General features: G+C 45.2%; 1 protein-coding gene across 2 annotated transcripts in view; it reads right to left on the bottom strand.

Moving 5' to 3' along the window:
* The window catches only part of PRKCE (protein kinase C epsilon), a 518,891-nt gene extending 515,852 nt beyond the window's left edge, over positions 1-3,039 (bottom strand). For both annotated transcript variants that reach the window (XM_053312122.1, XM_053312132.1), the window contains exon 1: positions 1,703-3,039. In XM_053312122.1, the coding sequence (XP_053168097.1) occupies positions 1,703-2,050 (348 nt within the window). In that variant the 5' untranslated portion in view covers positions 2,051-3,039. The remainder of the gene's footprint in view (positions 1-1,702) is intronic.
* Between the last annotated feature and the right edge of the window lie 18,653 nt (positions 3,040-21,692).

The raw sequence follows: 21,692 nt of genomic DNA, 5'->3' as shown, positions 1-21,692 counted from the left end.
TTTTGCCCTGGTCCACAAAAGCATGCAAGCCTAGGTTAGAGGCAGATAACTCAGGTTTAGATGCTCACATGAAGAGGCTTACTCAGTTCCTGCACCACTGGAACAATCCATCGAGACACATATTTTGCAAAGTACAGATTTCAACTTGCAACAGAGAACTAGTTTAAAAGGTACACAGATGATTTAATATGTAAAACAAAGATACACAAGAGCCTTTATCTACTTCCTAGTCAAGCCATACAGTGAGCTGGAGTTTCATTAATTTATCTTTACTCCATAAAAGCAATGTGAAAAGACCCATGAATTATGTTTATATCATTTATGCCTTCAGTAAGGTTACTTTAAGCTGTCTCTGAATTACGGAGAGTTCTAAACCCACATTTATGGGCCGCACAATTTTTTAAAGAGAAACTTACAGCTACATTTACTAACAACTGTCAATGTGTTTACATGACTGAACATCACAGCAGTTCCCTTAAACCCAATTAAATTCCACTTGTGCTTTCACAGTCCTGCTGTGCAATTCTTGACCCAACAGCAATCACAGAGGTATACACTTTGGGCCCTGTTTAAATTTTACTTTTTCCACTAGAGTCTACCAAGGATGAGATCAGGAGGGGATCTTGTGCTTGTCTGCTCATCAGTGGAAGAGAGACTCTGGACCGGAAAATCTCATGGTGAAATATATAATATATCTCCCACATCACTAATTAACTCCTACCCATATCCAGGAGTGCAAGCTCCAATTCCTTTCCTGATGTCACCCCAGGAAGAATCGCCAGAGCAAGGTAAGAGCTGAATACCCTCAAAGCCCTATCTGCCAGCCTCATCGCTCACTCAAAAATGAGATCCTTTTGTCAACAGTCTATTTTATTTTATTTTTAAATATACTTTCATGCTGCTTCATTTCGGTATGCTCCAGGCCTCTATACAATGGTCTTTAAACTTCCCCGCCTCCGTGTTACATCATGAGATGCTAGATACACTTTGTAGAGAACACACAAACATCAAAATGCTTCTGAAGTCTGAATGCAGCCAGATCTATCCATCATGCAGGCCATGGAAAGCAGTGACCCAGGAAGTCTCAGAATCTAGGTACCATATATAAGAATCTGAGGCTGTTCTGTCACTGATATGCCTGGGATGTGTGGGATTATGCACTGTGTGTGTATCTGTGTGTGTGTGTGTGTGTGTGTGTGTGTGTGTGTGTGCCCCCCCCCCGCCAAGGATTTCAGCATCTCCTTTGCCACAAAAAGAGCTGAGCAATTATGGCAACAAAATTGTCTACACTGAAGTGCTAGACTGGACAACATGACACAGTCACTACCGAAGATACAACATGGACCCAACTGGACTGAGGCAGCAACGGTGCTCTTTAGATGTATCTGCATGCTTTCCCTCTCTTTTGCAGGGGTAAGGCAATGTGCACCTGAGAATACTCCCAGGTGAGTGACATGAAAACAAACATGGTCATGGTCAAGATTCACACCTTATTGTTTCCAACACATCTCACTCCCACATGGCAGCCTCAAAAACCTCATCTCACAACATCTGCATCTGCAGCTCTGCCACCTGCCTGAGCATCAACAAAGCCATTTCATGCAGCTGACACATCTGTCAAACAAAGGGAGATGCTTCATCCAGCTGAAAGCCATATCAGACTGGACAGGGACAGGTGCACACACATGGCCCAGAGACTCACCCAGTCCTCAAAGTGGCGGCTCCCATTCTGTAGCAAGTCCTCAAACTGGATGGTGCAGTTAGCCACAAAATCGTCGTACCCAATGGGGGCATCATGGAAAACGGCCATCTCGATCTTTCTGCCATTGCTAACTTCAGTAACAAACTCATCATTCCAGGAAGGGCTGTTGGTTTTCTGCTTGGTCGAGGTCTGCCCGATCCTGGAGTCGTCCACGTTGAGGGCAATGTATGGGTCCAGCAAAAAGGTCTGTGGCCTGGGACCCACCGCATGCCTGAGTGACCAAGGTGTGGGTTTGAGATTCACCGCTTCGCAGATTTTGATTTTCAGTAATCCATTGAAAACCACCATGGTTAGATGGCTTCACTTTGAATTCCTCTCCTTTCCTTGGGATTAAGCACCCTCTGGAGTGAGGAGACAGCCTGGGAGATCTCTCCAATAAATAAGAAGGCAGGTTTGAGTGAAGGGAGGGGAGGCTGCAGGCTGAGGGTAGGGGGCTGCTTCGGCTTGCTTTTGCCACCTATGATAATTTAGCCTTTCCTCTTGCGACACCCAGTGCATACATCTATACATGTATGTATAGATATAGATAATATATTTTCCCCCGTGCCTGTGTGTTTTCTAACGGAAAAACAAGGAGGAGACAGGAGTGAAGGGGTGGGGGGGACGTCCCTGGTCGCAGAAATCCAAAATGCAATCCTAGTGCAAGCAAGCAGTCCACGCAGAGTGGATGCAAAACAGACCTTCTGCCCCCCTCCTCCTCCACTTTTTTTTCCTCCTTTTTAGATCATAATCCTGGATCAGTCTCCTGCAAAAAGCAATCCGAAGCTCTTGCACGCGCTAGTGCTGTCTTGTCTGTGCGGCGGCGGCGGCAGAGGAGGGGAGGGAGGGAGGGGAAGGGAGGGGGGAAGAGAGAGGGGGAGAGAAACCCCACCAGAAACACCAAAGCAAAGCAGCAGCCCTGCCTACTTCACAGTCTCCCGACAGAGGGGGGAGAAAGCACACAGCCTGGGGAGCCTTACATCCGCATCGGCTGCAGGATCGTCCTCGCCGCCGCCTTCTCCTCCTCCGCCTCCTCCTCCAAGGCCAAGGATCCAGTGGATTGAATCCAATGCATGAGGAGAAACTGTTCCGGATCGGGCTGCTCGGGAGATTGATTTTTTTTTTAAATTATTTTTTTGTTGTTGTTTTTAAAAAAACAAAAAACCAGGACCGTGATTCTACCCCCGCGCCTTCTGGGCGGCTTGTGCTTGCTGGCTTTGCTTGTCTGATACTGGGCTGAGGGCTAACTCACGCCCGCCTCTCGCTCGCTCTCTTTCTCTCTCTCTCTCTCGCTAGTCTGTGTCTGTCTCCCTAATGCAGGAAATGCGCAAAAGACGTCAGTGTGTGTGTGTGTGAGAGAGAGAGAGTTAGTGAACAGAAAGTTTTGCCTGTTGGGGGAGCAATGCGCTTAAAGTGATCACACACCGGCAGCAACAGCTACAAGCCAGGAGAGAGGGGGGCACATTCGCGGCTGCCGCTTTCCCTGGGGTCGTGGCTTTCGACAGATCTGCTGGGTAATGATTGAGAGTCTGGGACTGGGTGAGATTTCCCCCACACCCCGCCGCCCTCTGCCGCCTATTTCAAAGTTGGTGCTGCAGACCAGGGAACGAAGGGGGCGAGTTGCTCGCTGACCCGTTCTTGGCCGCAAACAAACGCCTCTAATCAACAGGGATGCATGCCTCTGATTCCTACTTGGGACACCCCAGTGTCACCCTACACAGATGTGGTCTTCCTCTAAGTGCCCACGTCATTGCTCAAGGGTCCCCCACCCCTTCCTCCTCCTCTCCCTGTGCTGCTCCATGCTGTATTCTTCAACAGCCTGCCCTGCAATCGCCGTCAGAAGCAGGGTCGGTTCATTATACCGGGTGTTTTCCCCAGCCACTTTCATCCTTCCTGAGGCACATTTACATTAAAAACATCACGGGGGTGCATCATATACCCTAGCACGCACACAGCAGCGCAATTTCTATTTCTTGATTTACGAATGAGACGAATATTTAAATACCACTCTTCAGCAAAAGGTTTCCAAAGCGGTTTACATATAAACAAACGAACAAGATGGCTCCCCATCCCCAAAAGGCTCACAATCTAAAACAAAACAACACACACACACACACACGATCCCTCCACTGGAGGGATGCTGTGCTGGGGATGGATTGGGCCAGTTGCTCTCCCTCTACTAAATAAGAAGAACCACCACTTTTAAAAGATGCCTCTTTTCTCAGTTAGCAGGGAATTTATGCTTCCTCCCTCTTCTTTATTCTTATATAACCTTTACTCTTAGTCCCTCATGGAGCTGATTTGGCCCATGATATACCAGAAAGGATGTCTCTTTCCTGGTGTATTATGGGGTGAGGCAGGCCCCAAAGGGAAAGCGGGGAGTTTAAACTCCTTGCTTTTGGAGCTAAGAGCAACTCAACAAAGCATACAGGACATTGTCTCAGGTCACAATAGTGTGCTGTGCAGGGGCGTAGCTAGGGGAGAGGGAGCAGTGTTCGCCCCTTGGAGTGAGGGGAATAATGAAGAAAATAAAGAGGGTTGGAGCTGGGGGGCCGGATTCTCGGAACCCCTTTGCTCAATTATAGCTATGCCCCTGGTTCTATGGCACAAGGATTGTGCTATGGCACACCGATTGGCTTACTAAACTGCCCACCAAAGTTCCTTGTCACAAGGATTCCCAGACTACAACTCCCATAATTCCCCCTCATAGGCCATTGCAACTGAAGATGATGGAGATTGTAGTCAACAACATCTGGGAATCCCTGTTACAGAGAAAACTGCTGCCTACCATAACATTTTTTTAAAATATAAGGTTTAATAAAAGTAGCCCACAACCATTTTTAAAACTGCATAGTCTTAAGAGAATGCACACTCAGACCTAAGAGTTATTAGGATTACAGCTTTTAATAAAAGAGGTTATATCTGGCCTCTCTTTTATCTCTGGCCCCAGCTAATTGCTGCAGTCTTAAAGCACACTTTCTTAGGAGTAAGTTCCATAGAACTCAGTGGACTTACTTAACTGCAAAACAAACAAACAAACAAAAACAAAAAAGTAAAGTAAAGTAACAGGATTGTAGTTTGCCAGGGACAGGCACCAGAAGAAGACCCTCACTGACAAATAGGAATAGTTGAAGCACATGATGGAAGCAATTTAAAGTATTTCAATTTTTTTTAATTTTATGAAGTCCAAGAATATAACAAAGAGACATTTAAATAAATTTGATCTGATAATGTATTTGTTTTATTTACATCTTATTTTATTTAAATATTTGTTTAAACATTTCTGCCTTGGTTTTTGAACAGTTTGGTCCCCAAAGTAACTCACTATTATTACAATTGCTATTCAATTTTCTCCACAAAACATGCTCAAGACAGTAAACAAATTATTTATATTTGTTCATATTATACACACATTATTTGAACATATTATATACATATTATATATAATTATATATAAGATATTGTAAAAATGCAACAACAGATAAAACAAAATTTAAAAATACACAACAATCACTCATAGTAGCAAACTAAAAAAAAATGATGTAAGAAAAATCATAACGTTTTTAATCATTGCACAGCAGATAAAACAACATAAAACAGAAAAATCCAGGCAATGCAAAGTTGCTAAAAAAAACGTAGGCTGCCAAACGCTCCCATTTCTGTGGAAGCCAGGGGCACTCCCCCCCGCCCCCAATGTCAGTTATTCCATCTGAATCCAATGCCAAGCCATCAATATCAACTCATATAGGGCACAAGATTGGGCTGGGGATAGATATTGGTTCTGCAGCTCTGGCAAGTTTTAAAATATTGACTGCAAGAATTATATGACATGACCTATAAAATTATGCATGGTGGTTCTATAAAATCATGCAAGAAACGATAGAGGTCTATGAAATCATGCATGGTGTGAAGGAAGTTGATAGAAATACACAGATACACAGTAGGTTTGATGTTCAGCCCAATGCTATGTTTATTTAACCAGAAATAAATTCAATTCCAGTGAAACTAAGTCTGGGTAAGTGTCCATAGAAATGTGGCTTTAATCCTTTGTGTGGGTGTGCTAAAGGTGTCAGAAACTGCACTGGGAACCAAAAGGGTAACTTTTCTGGTCCTAGTGTCTGACAACTCTGTGCAAGATTTTGACCTAGATTCTCAGATATTCCGAACACAGAAGTCCAGCCCACTAGCCTTACAGAGGAATGTCCCTCCTACACTGGTTCCATACATAACAATATTGTTACCAGTTTGTTACACTCTTAAAATATTGTCACTGATTTGTTACACTCTTTTAAGAGGAAGTGAGTGGTCTGAGGATGCAAATGATGCCTCCACATGAGTGCTGCCCAGCTCACTGTGGGTCCAAAAACATCCCATGTGCCTTCCAGAAATACTCATGTGAATTTTCCCCTATTCAAATATTGAGGTCATTCACGCAACCTAAAACTGTATCCTACCTAGGTTTGGGAGCTGTGTGTGCTTCCAATTTTTGGTTGTGTGGGAGCAAACAACTAAGTAGGAAGAGGGAGAAATTGTGTGGAGGACGAAACACAATCACTTGATTCCATACAATCACTTCTTCCTCCTCCTACTTAGCTGTATGCTCCCAGACAACCAAAAATTGGGTGCGCGCACAGCTCCCAAAGTGTGAGGATACAGTTTTGGGTTGTGTGAATGACTAGCAGTATACGATTCAATTTGCCCTTAAATTGATTTTGGTTTAATTGGGGGTAATTCGCAAATTTGACCCTGAATCTAATCACCCTCAAAATAGAGGGCCTGATTTGGGGTTGAGGAGAATCAACACCCAATAAATCTAGGTGATTCAAATGCCATTTTGAGGCCTGTTTTCCTATAAAAATGGATTGGTGGGTAGATCAGCCCTCCACTCTGGGTCTAGCTGGTAGAGTAGTCCTCTGAAGTAGGCAGACACGTGGAGTCTGGAGCGGAGGGCTGGTCTACTTGCCAACCCCAATTGGTAGACCAACTCTCCCAGGAAAAAGCCACTTTGAGTCCCATTTCCCCTTGAAAAACGGGCCTCAAAATGGCAGCCTTATCACTCGAATTGATTCAAGTGATTCGAGATTGATTAATTGAGGCTGCTGGCCAAATCAGCTGTTCTCAATGAATCAATCTGAGTTTTTTGCAATTTGATTTGAGCTCGAATCAAACAGCAAAAATTGATTCATGCACACCCTCATTATGACCTCATTATGACCTCATTAGGTTGTATGTGTGTACAGATGTCTGTACACATTTACATGCAAAGTTCAGATACGGTAGGAACTGTACTGCTGTATCTGCAATGAATGTAAAGTGTGGATAACAGTAAATGTGTGCAGAAGTTTACATGCAAATACACACACACACATTTATATACTATATTTACCTTAATCTAAGACAAGTATTTTTCCAGTGTAATCCCAGCTACGAGGGATTACACTGAGATGAAAAAGTTATATTCAGGCACGAAACAGAGAGTTACTTCAGATGTTATGATAAGCTCAGCCACCCAAATGTGCAAGTGCTTTGTGCTTCCAGTTGTGCTGTCGCTGACCATAAAGTCTGTGGGACAACTTATCCAGCACGTAGCAGCCAAATTCTATATACATTTATCTAGAAGCAGGTCCTGCTGAATTCAGTACAAGATTGCAGTTTAACCTTTCTCATTCAGAGGCAGTGAGGCGGGTCTCACGATCTCATGGGTTTGTGGGGAGAGCGGGCTTAGCCTGCTCTCCCCACAGATGATCCCTGCTGCAGCCCTGGGCGGCCGGATCAGCCGCCCACATGACTGCCGGCCATCATGGAGCCGGTGGGGGCAGTGGGGATCAGGAGCCGCATGGCCCCCGGAAGTTCCAGCATGCTCTGCGCGAGCGTGCAGAGCATGCTGGAGAGACCCCTGAGCCAGCAGGCTGCTTTTTAGCCTCCCTGTCGGGGGTCTCCTTGTAAGTTGCCGTGGCACGGAGCCACACCACGGCAACACATGATCCGGAAGCCCGGGTTAACTGAGCGCTCACTCTGCTCACCTGGGCTGAGGGGAGGGGTAGTTAAGCAGGTGACCCGCTTGGGAGTCAGTCAGTCTCAGTCTTTATTGTTACGGTCACTGACCAGAACCAGAAATCAGCAAATAAGAATTTTAAAACTAGTTAAGATACAATGTATCAATAACAATAAAATAGATAATATAAATTAAATTAAAACAATAAAATTCCCTTATTAATCATCCGCCGACGAGTATTAATGGCAGCAGCACAGTATCTAGCAACTCTAGATGTAACAGCAGACTCTGAATTGGAGAGCAACATAGAGCAATAATATTGATCCTGTCGACCTGGAAATTTACATAATAGAGGTGTAATAAAAAGTTCACGAATATCCTTATAAAACAAGCAAAATAGTAAAACCCGCTTGCGAGCCTGGTGGTTCTCATGGTCTGGCAAAATCGAGCTAGGCTCCCTTAGCCCGATTTTGGCAGACTGTGAGAATAACCTCACTATCTGTGGTGGCGCCAAAAAAGAAATGAGGGGTGAGGGTGGGCACAGCAGGGGCAAAGTGCATTTCTGGGTGGATGAGCTGTGTCCCACATGTTTTTTGAAACTGAAATAATAGTGTATTTCACATTCACACTCTCATCCTGAACAAATTTCCACTGAAAATAAACCCTGTTGAGTTCATAATTGGGTGGTGGGGAGTAGACGAGCAAACTGTATATTGGGGGGGGGTTGCTTGCCCACCCATGCCCCACTGCTGGAGCTGCCCCTGAGCACAATAATAGTATTGCTTCACATTGCCAAAGATCAGTCCTTAAGATAGAATCAGCTGGAGATGACCTAACCCCTGGAATTTACAGAGTTTTGGGGAGGGCATTACATTCTTGTCATAGATTGCTGCTTTATAATGAGCCAGAGCTCTGACCTGTCTAGCTCTGCCTTGTTTACATAACTAGCAGCAGCTCTTTAGGGTTTTCAGACAGGGGTCTCCTGCAGTCCAGCTCAAAGAGAACAGAGCCTGGGATTTGGGGACCTTTGTTACTTCCCATTCTCGTTCAACCTGGGATCTTTTCTATACAAAACATGTCCTCTACCCCAGAGTTACAGTCCCACCCTAGAGAACTAGGATTAAATGTCATATGCAAGTAGAGGAGGAATCATTTGGTAAGGGACTACCTCATATTCATACTCATATTGACTCAGCAGGGGGAGGAGTGGCCAGCCAGAGCTGGGAAAGGAGTGAGGTGGCACTCTGGGATGGCAGGGCTTGTGGTCCAGGGACACCTTTGAGCACTGCTAGCTCCGCCTCTGCCATTGTGGCTGGGGATGATGGAAGCTGCAGCCCAACAATGGGAGACCCATGATTGAGAATCCCTGCCCTAATGGCAGGGGCGTAGCTATAATTGGAGAGACCATATTACTCCCATATTGAAGGAGCTACACTGGCTGCCGATATGTTTCCAGGCAAAATACAATGCTGGTTATAGCCTATAAAGCCCTAAACAGCTTGGGCCCTGGGTACTTAAGAGAACGTCACTGGCTACTCAGGGACGGGCCTTCTCCGCGGCTGCCCCAGGCTTTGGAATGCGCTTGCTAGTGAAAGAAGAGCCTCCCCATCTCCGACAGCTTTTAAAAAGTCTTTAAAGACACACCTGTTCGCCCAGGCTTTTAATTAATACTAGCCGACTCCGCACAAAGCATCTGTGTGGCACTTTGGGTCCGGCTGTTTCCCTCTTCCTCCTGCCCCGGTCTGTCCTCTCTTCCCCTTCCCTCCAGCCCCGCGCTCTCCAGCCCTCCTCCCTTCACACAGAGCCCTCCCATTCCTCCCCACACACAGAGCCACGGCGGGCGGCCAAGAAGGGCCCCACTGCTGCCGGTTTTTCCTCCCTCCCGTCTGCCTGCCGCGGCTTTTCTCCCCCCGCCGCCCTCCCGCAGCCGCCGCTTTTCTCTCCCCTCACTCCACCCGCCCACCACTGCCGCTTTTCTCTCGCCTGCCCGCTGCCTTTCTCTCCCTGCCGCCGCTTTTCTCTCCCCCATTCCTCTGCCTGCTGGCGGCCAGGTGGCCAGTGACCACCGCCGGCACTTTCTTCCCCCTCTCCTCCTCACTCCACCGGAACTCTCGCAGCGTGTCACGAGAGTTCTGCCGCCAAATCCTGGACATGCACCGGCTAAGAGAATTAATTATATAGACTAGCTGACCCCGCGCAGAGCATCTGTACGGAACTTTGGGGCTGGCTGTTTTCCCCTCCCTCTTCCTCCTGCCCCGGTCTCTCCTCTCTTTCCCTTCCCTCCACCCCGTGCTCTCCAGCCCTCCTCCCCTCCTGTTCCTCTTCCCACACAGAGCCGCAGAGGGTGGCCAAGAAGGGCCCCGCCACCGCCGTTTCTTCTCCCTCCCGCTGCCGCGGCTTTTCTCGCCCCCCTCTGCCCTCCCGCCGCCGCATTTCTCTCCCCTCTCCCACTGCCCGCCACCATCTTTCTCTCCCCACTCCTCGGCCAGCTGGCCACCACCAGCACTTTCTTCCCCCTCTCCTCCTCAGTCCTCACTTCAGAACCCTCGAGCGTGTCCTGAGAGTTCAGCCGCCAAATCCTGGGCACACATGTCCCAAGAGAATTAAATATATAGATTGTCTTAATGGGTTTTAACGTTGCAACCTGGTTTTCAGGGTGTTTTTTTTATTTTTCTGATTGTTTAATTGTTGTTTTATGATGTTTTAATTGTTAATTATTGTTTACACTGTTTTATAATTTCTGTTTTAATTGTTGACTGATTTTAATGGTTTTGTTTTAATGTCCTTTCTGGAAGGGCAGTATAAAAATTGAATGAATGAATGAATGAATCAATAATTGAACGTGTGTGTGTGTGTTGTGTGTGTGTCCCTGGGCCCCTGGGGGAGGGGGACCCACCAGCTGGTTGACAGCTCACTTTACGCTCTTCACTATTGAAGTTCTATGCATATTTGAGGTGATTATGGTAGGTATATTTGTTTTAAAAAATGTTTCTGGGCCAGGGAAATGTGCACCCTCAAGTGTATGTGTGACAGTATCTGTATACATGAGAAGTCTATGATATTATTTGCATAAGAGTGTGAGAAAGGGCATGGCGAAAATGTCCATACAGTTCTTCTGCAGCAAATACACGGGGGGGGGGGAGAAGAACAAGTGCCCCCCCCCCCCCAAGGCCCATCTAGGCCTAGGGCCCACTTCAACCTTGCTATGCCTCTGCCTAATGGATAGCCATTACACTTTTTATATGAATAAAGAACAGAATAATTAGCATACTGGTGCCAAGACATGACATGAGCACAAAAACGATGCAAAAATCTGGTATGAATAGACTTGCTTAGGATTTTCCATCCAGCTGGTTTTTTTTTTAATTCCCTTGCCTCATTTCATTTATCTTAACATCAATCCCACTGGACTCTTCTTAGCACTTTCCAAACTGTGATAATCATTGACAAATGTAAAGCTTGGACACAGGCAGAATTGGACTCCTTTCCTTTTCTTAATTGCTTTGATGAGCTGTGTCTGGCTTAAGTCAACCCCCTACATCTCTTGCTAAGGGACAGTGAGGTAACATGTTGGGATTTCAGTATCCCTTTGGGCAGCATCAGCTGCATTGACAAAACTTTCTATATCTTTGGAGGGGACAGAGACTTGGCTTCTACCAAAAAAACCCTCCCTCAGCCCCCTAAGGGCCTGAGAAGTTAATAGAAAACCAAAGAGAAATGGTCTTGTCAGCTGGAGCCTAGACTAAACTTTCAAGGAAGAGAACTCATTCTTGTGAGTGTGGTATTTGGAAAGGAGGAAGGGATAGGAGGGAGTTTGCAATTTTCTTCCTGTTGCAAGAGAGTTTGCAGTGTTCTTAACAGGAGGGAATATGCAATATTGTCCCACCAGTTAGTTCTTTGGGCTCATTCACACCATTTTTGATAGCAGCTGCAGTGAGGTGATATACAGCCAGTATTATAAACTCTGATTAGGAGGCAATCCTAACAAATCCTGTTAGGAGACAGTCAAACATAATACTTGCGGTTAGGGATGTGCACAGAATGGGATTTGTATGATCAAGTGCACAACTTGATTTGTATAATAACAAGCCAACCAAGAAGCAAGGGAAGAAACAAGTCCATTGGAAGCCAGTACCAAAAACAATCGGAAAGGGGAAAACAGCCCTTCAAAATGGTGCTCGGAGTCGGAACGTTCTGACTCAGAACAGGGTCGTTCCATTCTGAGCTTGAAACAGGCCCTTCATTTGAAGGCCGTTCTGTTTCAAAATCAAAACACTCAAAACAGCCTGTTTCAAGTCGGAACGTTTCAAGCTCAAAACGTTCTGCACATCCCTACTTGCAATGCAACATTTAGGCTGACCTGATGCATGCTTCCTTGGGAATAAGAACATAAGAACAGCCCTGCTGGATCAGGCCCAAGGCCCATCTAGTCCAGCATCCTGTTTCACACAGTGGCTCACCGGATGCTCCTGGAAGCCTACAGGCAGGAGTTGAAGGCATGCTATCCCTCCTGATGTTACTCCCCTGCAACTGGTGAATGACCTGCACTGAACTCAGTGGGACAGACTTTGGAGTAACTTTGCATAGGCTTGGGCTGTATGTTAAACTGGCTGACTGAAATGGTCAAAAACCTTTTGAATGACTAAAAGGGGGACCCTGATGGAGTGGGGAGGAGAGTTTTTCCATTATGTTTAATACATGCTCTTGGAAAAGCAACACATGGTAGGTGCCATCTTAGGAGACAAAATGGAGCCAGTGGTGGCATCTGCATATACAGGTGAAACTCGGAAAATTAGAATATCGTGCAAAAGTCCATTAATTTCAGTAATGCAAATTAAAAGGTGAAACTGATATATGAGACAGACGCATTACATGCAAAGCGAGATAAGTCAAGCCTTAATTTGTTATAATCATGATGATCATGGCGTACAGCTCATGAAAACCCCAAATCCACAATCCCAGAAAATTAGAATATTACATGGAACCAATAAGACAAGGATTGAAGAATAGAACAATATCGGACCTCTGAAAAGTATACAGTGTACTGTGCTTGATTGGCCAGCAAACTCGCCTGACCTGACCCCATAGAGAATCTATGGGGCATTGCCAAGAGAAGGATGAGAGACATGAGACCAAACAATGCAGAATTGCTGAAGGCCGCTAATGAAGCATCCTGGTCTTCCATAACACCTCATCAGTGCCACAGGCTGATAGCATCCATGCCACGCCGCATTGAGGCAGTAATTGCTGCAAAAGGGGCCCAAACCAAGTACTGAATACATATGCATGCTTATACTTTTCAGAGGTCCGATATTGTTCTGTTCTTCAATCCTTGTCTTCTTGGTTCCATGTAATATTCTAATTTTCTGGGATTGTGGATTTGGGGTTTTCATGAGCTGTACACCATGATCATCACAATTATAACAAATTAAGGCTTGACTTATCTCGCTTTGCATGTAATGCGTCTATCTCATATATCAGTTTCACCTTTTAATTTGCATTACTGAAATTAATGGACTTTTGCACGATATTCTAATTTTCCGAGTTTCACCTGTATAGCCTAGAAACAAATAATGTTTGCTACACTTTGGGAGCTTTTGTTGTTGTTGTTGTTGTTGAGAAACAGTGTACAAACAAATAAACAAAGGCTAACATGCTATATCGTGAAATGTTGGCATCAGGGACCTGCTGGGGGTGAAGTGCACGTAAAGGCCATCCCTGGAAGGGCTGCTCAACAAGGCAGCTATGAAACTTCTCAATGCTCCTTCTCTCAAGTTTGGTTTTCTTCTCTAAATACCTCAAAACCCACCTGTCTGGAGAGATGCTTTTAAAACCTTTTTAATTATAATTGAAGGACTTGTTATTTGGTTTGGTTTTTATTTTTAATCGGGTCTGTTTTAATTGATTCTCTTCTGTGCTGTGTTTTATGCAGTGCACATTGATTTACATTTCATATTACTTTTGCTGTTGTGAGCCATCCCTAGCAGTATTGTACTGGAGGTGTGGGATAGAATAAATATTTTAAATAGACAGACAGACAGACAGACAGACAAACAGACAGACAGACAGCAGGTGGGCACTTCAGCAGTGCTACTTCCACTGTTTGCAATTGAAGTTGTGCAACATACAGGCCCTCGTACTGTTTGAAAGAGTTTCACAATTGACCTCTTGCACAGCCCTGCCAGGGCCAGCTTTCCCATGTGCAGCAGTTCAGTGTGTCTCTAATGCTGATGTTTCATTGCACAGCATGTTGGCTACTACTACTACTACTACTATGTAATGATAATAAATAAATAAATAAATAAGTCAGTCAGTCAGTCAACTAACAACTATTACCAACACCAGGGATGGGCAGATTTTTGGCTTAGGAATATAGGAAGCTGCCATATACTGAGTCAGACCCTTGGTCCAGGGTTTCTTAACCTTGGGCCCCCAGATGTTGATGGACTACAACTGCCATCATCCCCAGCCACAGTGAACATGGCTGGGGATGATGGGAGTTGTAGTCCATCAACATCTGGGAGCCCAAGGTTAAGAAACCCTGCCTTGGTCCATCGAGCTCAGTGATGTCTACACAGACTGGCAGCAGCTTCTCCAAGGTTGCAGGCAGGAATCTCTCTCAGCCCCATCTTGGAGATGCTGCCAGGGAGGGAACTTGGAGCCTAGATGCTCTTCCCAGAGTGGCTCCATCCCCTGAGGGGAATATCTTGCAGTGCTCACACATCAAGTCTCCCATTCATATGCAACTAGGGCGGACCCTGCTTAGCTAAGGGGACAAGTCATGCTTGCTACCATAAGACCAGCACTCATCTGATTCTTGTGGAATCAGTTTTGGGTTTTTACCAAGTGTCACCAGCTGGAGTCAGGTGAAGGGCAGTAGGGAGCCCAATGAAAAATGGTCACTTTGGGGCAGAGTAAACCAATTACTTATGGCACCCCATGACCCATAAACTGGAATGTCTGGCATATGCAAATACTAATCTACCTCTGAGTTTCTATAGACGAGAGATTCTAACACTAAACTCTGGTCTGTAGAGCTTAAAAACACCTGGTCAAAGGGAACCATAATGCTCATATTTTACCAGGTGAGGAACGCTGAGACTGAAAGAAAAGTGATTAGCACAAGGACAGCCATAACAGAGATTTTTAAAATAAAATAAAACACCCTGCAATTTTACTCACTTTTACTAAACAATTGGAGTAAGAAACTCTTGCTAATCTACAGCAAATCAGGCAGAGATGAGATCTACCAGTAGATCTGGCAGATACTGTCTGCCCACCCTAGAATAGACAATAGTGGGCTAGATAACAGCTTGACTAAAGAAGAAGTGGCTTCATATATTTATTTGCAAGAGGAAGTGGCATGAAAGAAAACAAAAACACTCAAACCCTGAGAGCCTCTAACTGAATGTTGAGAGGCTGGTGGGGATTTCTTCCTGGCCTTATTGTAAAGTAAAATGTGCCATCCAGTCGATTTTGACTCCTCCCGTGCAATATGAGATGATGCCTTTTAGCATCTTCCTAGATCTCTGCTGCCCAGTATAGTAACAACAGGGAATTGAACCGGCAACCTTCTGCTTGTTAGTCAAGCATTTCCCCACTGTGCCACTTAAGGTAGTGTGGCCTTATTGTAGTGATGTGCAAATGTGTTTAACCTTGCAATACTGTATTTACCTGAATCTAAGACTAGTTTCCCCCCAAGTTTTTTGATATTAGAAACCAGGAGGTCATCTTAAATTCAGAGTCCTGCTTCTTTTGAGTAAAATTTGAAGGCGGTTTTGGAGGAAACTGATTATCTAGACCCATTTCAGACTGGCTTTAGAGCTGGCTATGGGGTTGAGACAGCCTTGGTCAGCCTGATGGATGACCATTATCAGAGAATCAACAGAGGGAATGTGACTCATTCTTGGTTCTTTTGGATCTCTTGGCAGCATTCAATACCATCGACCATGGTAGCCTTCTGGATCACCTGGGGGAGTTGGGGATAAGGGCACTGCTTTGCAATTGTTCTGCTCTTATCTCTTGGATAGATTCCAGATGGAGGAGCTTGGTGACAGTTGCTCCTCAAAACAGGAGCTGTTATATGGAGTCCCTCAGGGCTCCATTATGTCACCAATGCTTTTTAATATCTAAATGAAACTGCCGGGTGAGGTAATCAGGAGATTTGGTGCATGGTGTTATCAGTATGCTGATGACACCTAAATCTATTTCTCCTCATCATCAGGAAATGGCATTCATTCCCTAAATGCCTACCTACAGGCAGTAATGGGCTGGGTGAGGGATAACAAATTGAAACTGAATCCAAGCAAGACAGAGGTGCTCATTGTAGGGGTTAAGAATTTGAGGGATGTGTTAGATCTTCCTGTGCTGGATGGAGTTACACTCCCCTGGAAGAAACAGGTACGCAGCTTGGGAGTACTCCTGGATCCAGGTGCTCAGATGGAGGCTATGGCCAGGAGTGCTTCCTACCAGCTTTGGCTGATTCAACAGCTGTGTCCATTCCTTGAAAATGATGACCTCAAAACAGTGGTGCATCAGCTGGTAACCTCCAGGCTTTACTATTGCAAGGTGCTCTATGTGGGGCTGCCTTCGTACGTAGTTTGGAAACTTCAGTTAGTTCAAAATGCAGCAGCCAGACTGGTCTCTGGGGTAACTCAGAGAGACCATATTATGCCTGTTTTAAAACAGTTGCACTGGATGCCAATATGTTTTCAGGCAAAATACAAAGTACTAGTTCTTACCTTTAAAACCCTGAATGGCTTGGGTCCGGGCTACCTTAGAAAACGCCTTCTTCCATTGTTAATGGTTTTATATTGTTTTTAAATTGTTTTGTAATTATTGTTTCTAAAGGCCTGATTCGCGGATTTTATTTTTGCTGCTGTGCACCTCCCAGAGCCATTTGGATGGGGTGGTATATACATGCAACAAGCAAGCAAGCAAGCAAGCAAGCAAGCAAGCAAGCAAGCAAGCAAGCAAACAAACATATAGATAAATAAATGCAGGTATAACTTGCATTTTTATGGTGCCGTCTTAAAATCAGAGTTGTCTTTGATTCAGGTAAATGCAGTAATAATGCAAGTAGCAACAGGAAGTTATGTGTGTGCGCATGTGAAAATGGAATGTGGATATAAGAACTGGCTTCTGCTGTGTGGTGCTTTAAATCTGCATTCGCACTTTCTCAGCTTGTATACAGCAGCACAGTGAAATGAGAAGCGCTTGACAGCTGCAGGCCGTGTGTTACCTTGAGCCAGCCCCTGACCTTTACATGGCCTGCTGTGAATGCTAAGTGGGCTGTGTGGAGAAACAGCACTATCTGGTGGAAGGAGTGTGCCAAACCCCAAGAGAGACTGAATGTTTAATGAGCTCTCTTCATCATGACTGCAGCCATTGCTGCTGCAGGCGCTGGAATGCAAGGTTCTTCTCCGAAGGGAATACTGCAATGTGTTCCTAGGGGTCACAGGTGATAGTCACTGCACACCTATGAGAGTCTTCTTTAGACAAATGCTCTTTTTTCTGGTGCCGTAATCTGTCAGAGAGAGGAGAGATCCAGAAAAGCAAACTATTTATTTTTATTTCTTCATTTTATTTAAAATATTTCTATACCACCCAAAACGTACGTCTCTGGGCAGTTCACAAGTAAAATAATTTAAAACATCAAATCAATTATCAATTCAAATCATTAAAAACATTTAAAACCCAGTATTACTTTTTTAAAACTACAAATCTAATTAAAAGCCTGGGTGAATAAATGTGTCCTCAGTGCCTTTTTAAAAGTTGCCAGAGATGGGGAGGCTCTTCTTTCAACAGGGAGCACATTCCAAAGTCGAGGGGCTGCAACGGAGAAGGCCCGTTCCTGAGTAGCCGCCAGATGAGTTGCCAGCAACTGCAGACAAACCTCTCCAGATGATCTTAACAGGCGGTGGGGCTCATAGCAAAGAAGACGTTCTCTTAAATACCCAGGGCCTTAAGTGGCGCAGCAGGGAAATGCCTGACCAGTTCAAATCCCCGCTGGTACTATATTGGGCAGCAGCAATACAGGAAGATGCTGAAAGGCATCATCTCATACTGCGCGGGATGAGGCAATGGTAAACCCCTCCTGTATTCTACAAAAGAAAACTACAGCTCTTTGTGGGCGCCAGGAGTCAAAATCGACTTGACGGAGCACTTTACTACTACTAAGCTGTTTAGGTTTATAGGTGATAATCAGCACCTTGTATTTTACCCGGAAACGTATCAGCAGCCAGTGTAGTTCTTTGAACTCAGGAGTAATATGGTCTTTCCTAGATGACCCAGAGACCAACCTGGCCGCAACTAGGCATAAATAGGCTGGGAAATGTCTGTCAATTAGCAGTGAGAGCCTACCAGGTGAGAGCTCCTCAGTACTCCTCAGGGGTGTAGCTAAGGGAGAGGGGGCACGTATTCACCCCTTTCTCTGGTGGCCCCTCTGAGTGAGAGAGATAATGAAAAAAAATAGGAAGGGATAGAGCTGGGGGCCTCACAGGACCTGGGGGGCCCTGGGTTCTCTGAACCCTTTTGCTCAATTATAGCTACACCCCTGCGCGCTCAACCAAGATGGCTACTTGGGCAGCTGTGGTGCCACAGAATGAACCTTTCTTCATAGCTGAGGAAACAGGGCCTGTCACAAACTCCTGACAGACAGGCTGCATATACCTCCTCAAACACTCCTTTCAAGACCTGAGGTCCTGCTCCAGGTGCTTGTGCCTAGTGAGGAACACTAGAGGGGAGGAGAGCTTGTGGTAGCGAGTATGAGTTGCCCCCTTTGCTAAGCAGAGTCTGTCTTGGTTTGTATTTGGATGGGTGACTACATGTGAGCCCTGTAAGGTATTCATTCCCCTGAGGGGATGGGGAGAGAAACTCCTGCCTTTAACCTTGGAAAGCCACTGCCAGACAGTATAGACAATACTGAATGAGGTGAACCAATGCTTTGACTCTGTATAAGGCAGTTTCCAGTGTTCCTATCTACTCCATTCAACATCTGGAGTCCTGCTCCAGGTGAGGTTGCCTAGTGAGGTGGGACCAGAAATCACTACGAGCAGTACTTCCTCTGTGGTGGCTCCAAAAGGACAGGACTCCTACACATGGTAGAAAAATACCCCAAATGAATGGGCTCCCTATGGTGGGGTGCAATCTCTCCCATTCCTATGTTAAGTCAATTGGGAGAAAAACTACCCCAGGAATGAATGCAATCCCTATGGTGGGGTTGCTCTTATTTATTTTATGTATTTATCATATTTATATGCCATTTTATTTATTTATCATATTTATATACTGTCTGATGTGTGTATCCCTAGGTGGTATACATCATTTTAAATACAACAATTATAAGAAAAGGATAAAAACAATTAAGAATTTTACAGAATAAACACAATATGTTTAAAATTACTATGACTGTAACATTTAAATCTCTCTCTCTCCCTCTCCCCCCGCCCCGAGCTGATGGTTTGCAACAGAAGGGATACAACAGGTTTACTCATAAACTATAGGCTATGATGGGACACATGTTCCCATCTGCAGCAAAATATGCAATCATCCAGTTTAACAAGGACAAGATTGTGCATGTATAATGGGCTGCATTCACACCATCACAGCAATCCTAGTTAAAAAGTTAACCAGGATAGATGAGCCCTTCAGAGCTGATTGTGAAAACCAGAATTTCTGGGAGATCTGTATGCAGATGCAGGATTCACACACATAGCCATTGTGAGTGCAGGGCTGCGTGTACAGAGCCACAGAGATCCTGGTTAAAGAGTTGACCAGGATAGCAGAGTTCTGGTCAAACCAGGATCAGAACCTGATTAAATGCAGGTTAACCACAGTGTTTTGACCAGAATTGCCCAGGAATTCTGGGTTCTCACATTCAGCTCTGCAGAACTCTGCTATCCTGGTCAACTCTTTAACCAGGATCTCTGTGGCTCTGTACGCGCAGTCCTGCACTCACAATGGCTGTGTGTGTGAATCCTGCATCTGCATACAGATCTCCCTTGCAAGATTGAGGAAAGGCATGTTATGATGAAAAGAGGGGCCATAATTCAGTGGCAGAGCACATGTTTGAGTTCAGAAGGCCCCTGGTTCAATCTTTTGCATGTTCAGTGTTCCTAAGATGCTCAGCTGATGTCCCACCTTTGCCAAGGAAGTCCGCAACATGTCTACTGCACCGTGCTCATTCCCAGAGGAGCCAATAATTGTGAGGACTGGGGTTGGTGACTGCTTAGCAACATTCCAAAACAGAATTAGGTGCACTTAAGCACACTGGGTGGTACTCGGGTTTTTTTGCAGCAAAACTCATGCTACTAGTAACATAAATTGTGGGAAGGATACCTTGTCTCTTCCAGGAATGGCACACCACCAGCAGTGACAAAATCCTGATTAGGTGCAAATATGCCTCTGCTCATCCAAGTTGATTGAATTTCATGGCTTAATGATGTGAAAAGCTTCACAAATATATTTAGCCAGTGCTTCCTAAGTGTAATTGACTGACATCCAAACAACTAAATAGCTGGAGTCTCCCACCCAAAAGATTTCAGATGCATTTAGCGGAGTGATTGGTACACAGCTTCCTTTCATGATGGAACATTACATTCTTCCTTAAAGAGGAAATATGTGCTCTAGATTAGCGCTAATTGAAAGCATGCATTCATATAAATCAATTACAGCATTTTCAGTTCAGAGATAGCATGGCCTTCCGAGTCTCCATCAATAAAACATAATTCCTGGCAGCTGAAACAGGAATATGTACTCTGTGGCTTCTGCAATCTTGCAGTCCCATATCATAACATGGATTATGCAGATTTTGCCAGTTTGGGAGCTGTTTTCCAGTGTCACAGTCCCCCTCCCAAACATCTGCAGAATGCTGCAACTACAATATATCAAAGTTCAGAAATAAGAACTACCAGCTTCTCCCGCCGCACCCCAGTAAAGGTCCTGTGTCTAGGGTTGCCAATTTACCACAGGGAGATTTGGGCTACACATTCAGCAGCATCCATGAACTAAGAAACAATGATGCAAAGGCTTCTCCCACCATTCCTGCTCCCGCAGATCCTCTTTTTGTTCCTCTTCTGCCTGTTAAAACGAGGAGGACTCAAGGTATGCTATATAGCATGGAGGAGAGAAAGTGGACAAAGGAACAATAAAGGTACAGGTAAAGGTACAAACACCTTAAGTGCCGCAGCGGGGAAATGTTTGACTAACAAGCAGAAGGTTGCCAGTTCGAATCCCTGCTGGTATGTTTTCCAGACTATGGGAAACCCCCAAATCGGGCAGCAGCAGTATAGGAAGATGCTGAAAGGCATAATTTCATGGCGCCCACAGAGCCCTGTGGTTGTCTTTGGTAGAATACAGGAGGGGTTTACCATTGCCGTCTCTCGTGCAGTATGAGAGGATGCCTTTCAGCATCTTCCTATACCGCTTCTGCCCAATATAGGTGTTTTCCATAGTCTGGGAAACATACCAGCGGTGATTCGAACCAGCAAACTCTGGCTTGCTAGTCAAGCCAATTTTCAAATCAAATCTCTTAGATGGATGGATGCATCTTTTCTCTAGCATGTTTGCATATGGCAAGGAGAAAGACATACACATGAACACGAAGGCCCCATGCTGCAAACGGCCTGTCATTTCACATGCTGCAATTGCTGAACTATATTTGGCAAACTGTTGATATACGATTGCAAGCAACTTTCTGGTTTTCTTCAACCAAAAGGAAAACAGGGCTGGTGCTCATGACTCAGCTGGGTAGGAGCTCGTCCACTCAGGCTCCAAGGCCTCTGCACGCTTCCAAGAAACAGCCATGTGTCAGCAAAAATGGAGGGAGAAGGGGGAAGTGATCATGTGCCAGCCGCGATTTGGGTAGGATGGTCTGAGGTGTGCTTTTCTTCCAGCCATGATACAGTGGTGAGTAGGCCTAGGGTTGCCCACACTCCTGGATTAGCCGGGACGCCC

The sequence above is a fragment of the Hemicordylus capensis genome, chromosome 1 (assembly GCF_027244095.1).
Source record: "Hemicordylus capensis ecotype Gifberg chromosome 1, rHemCap1.1.pri, whole genome shotgun sequence".
NCBI lineage: Eukaryota > Metazoa > Chordata > Lepidosauria > Squamata > Cordylidae > Hemicordylus > Hemicordylus capensis.
The sequence above is the reverse complement of the archived record's forward strand: the minus strand, read 5'-3'. Positions and strand labels throughout refer to the sequence as shown.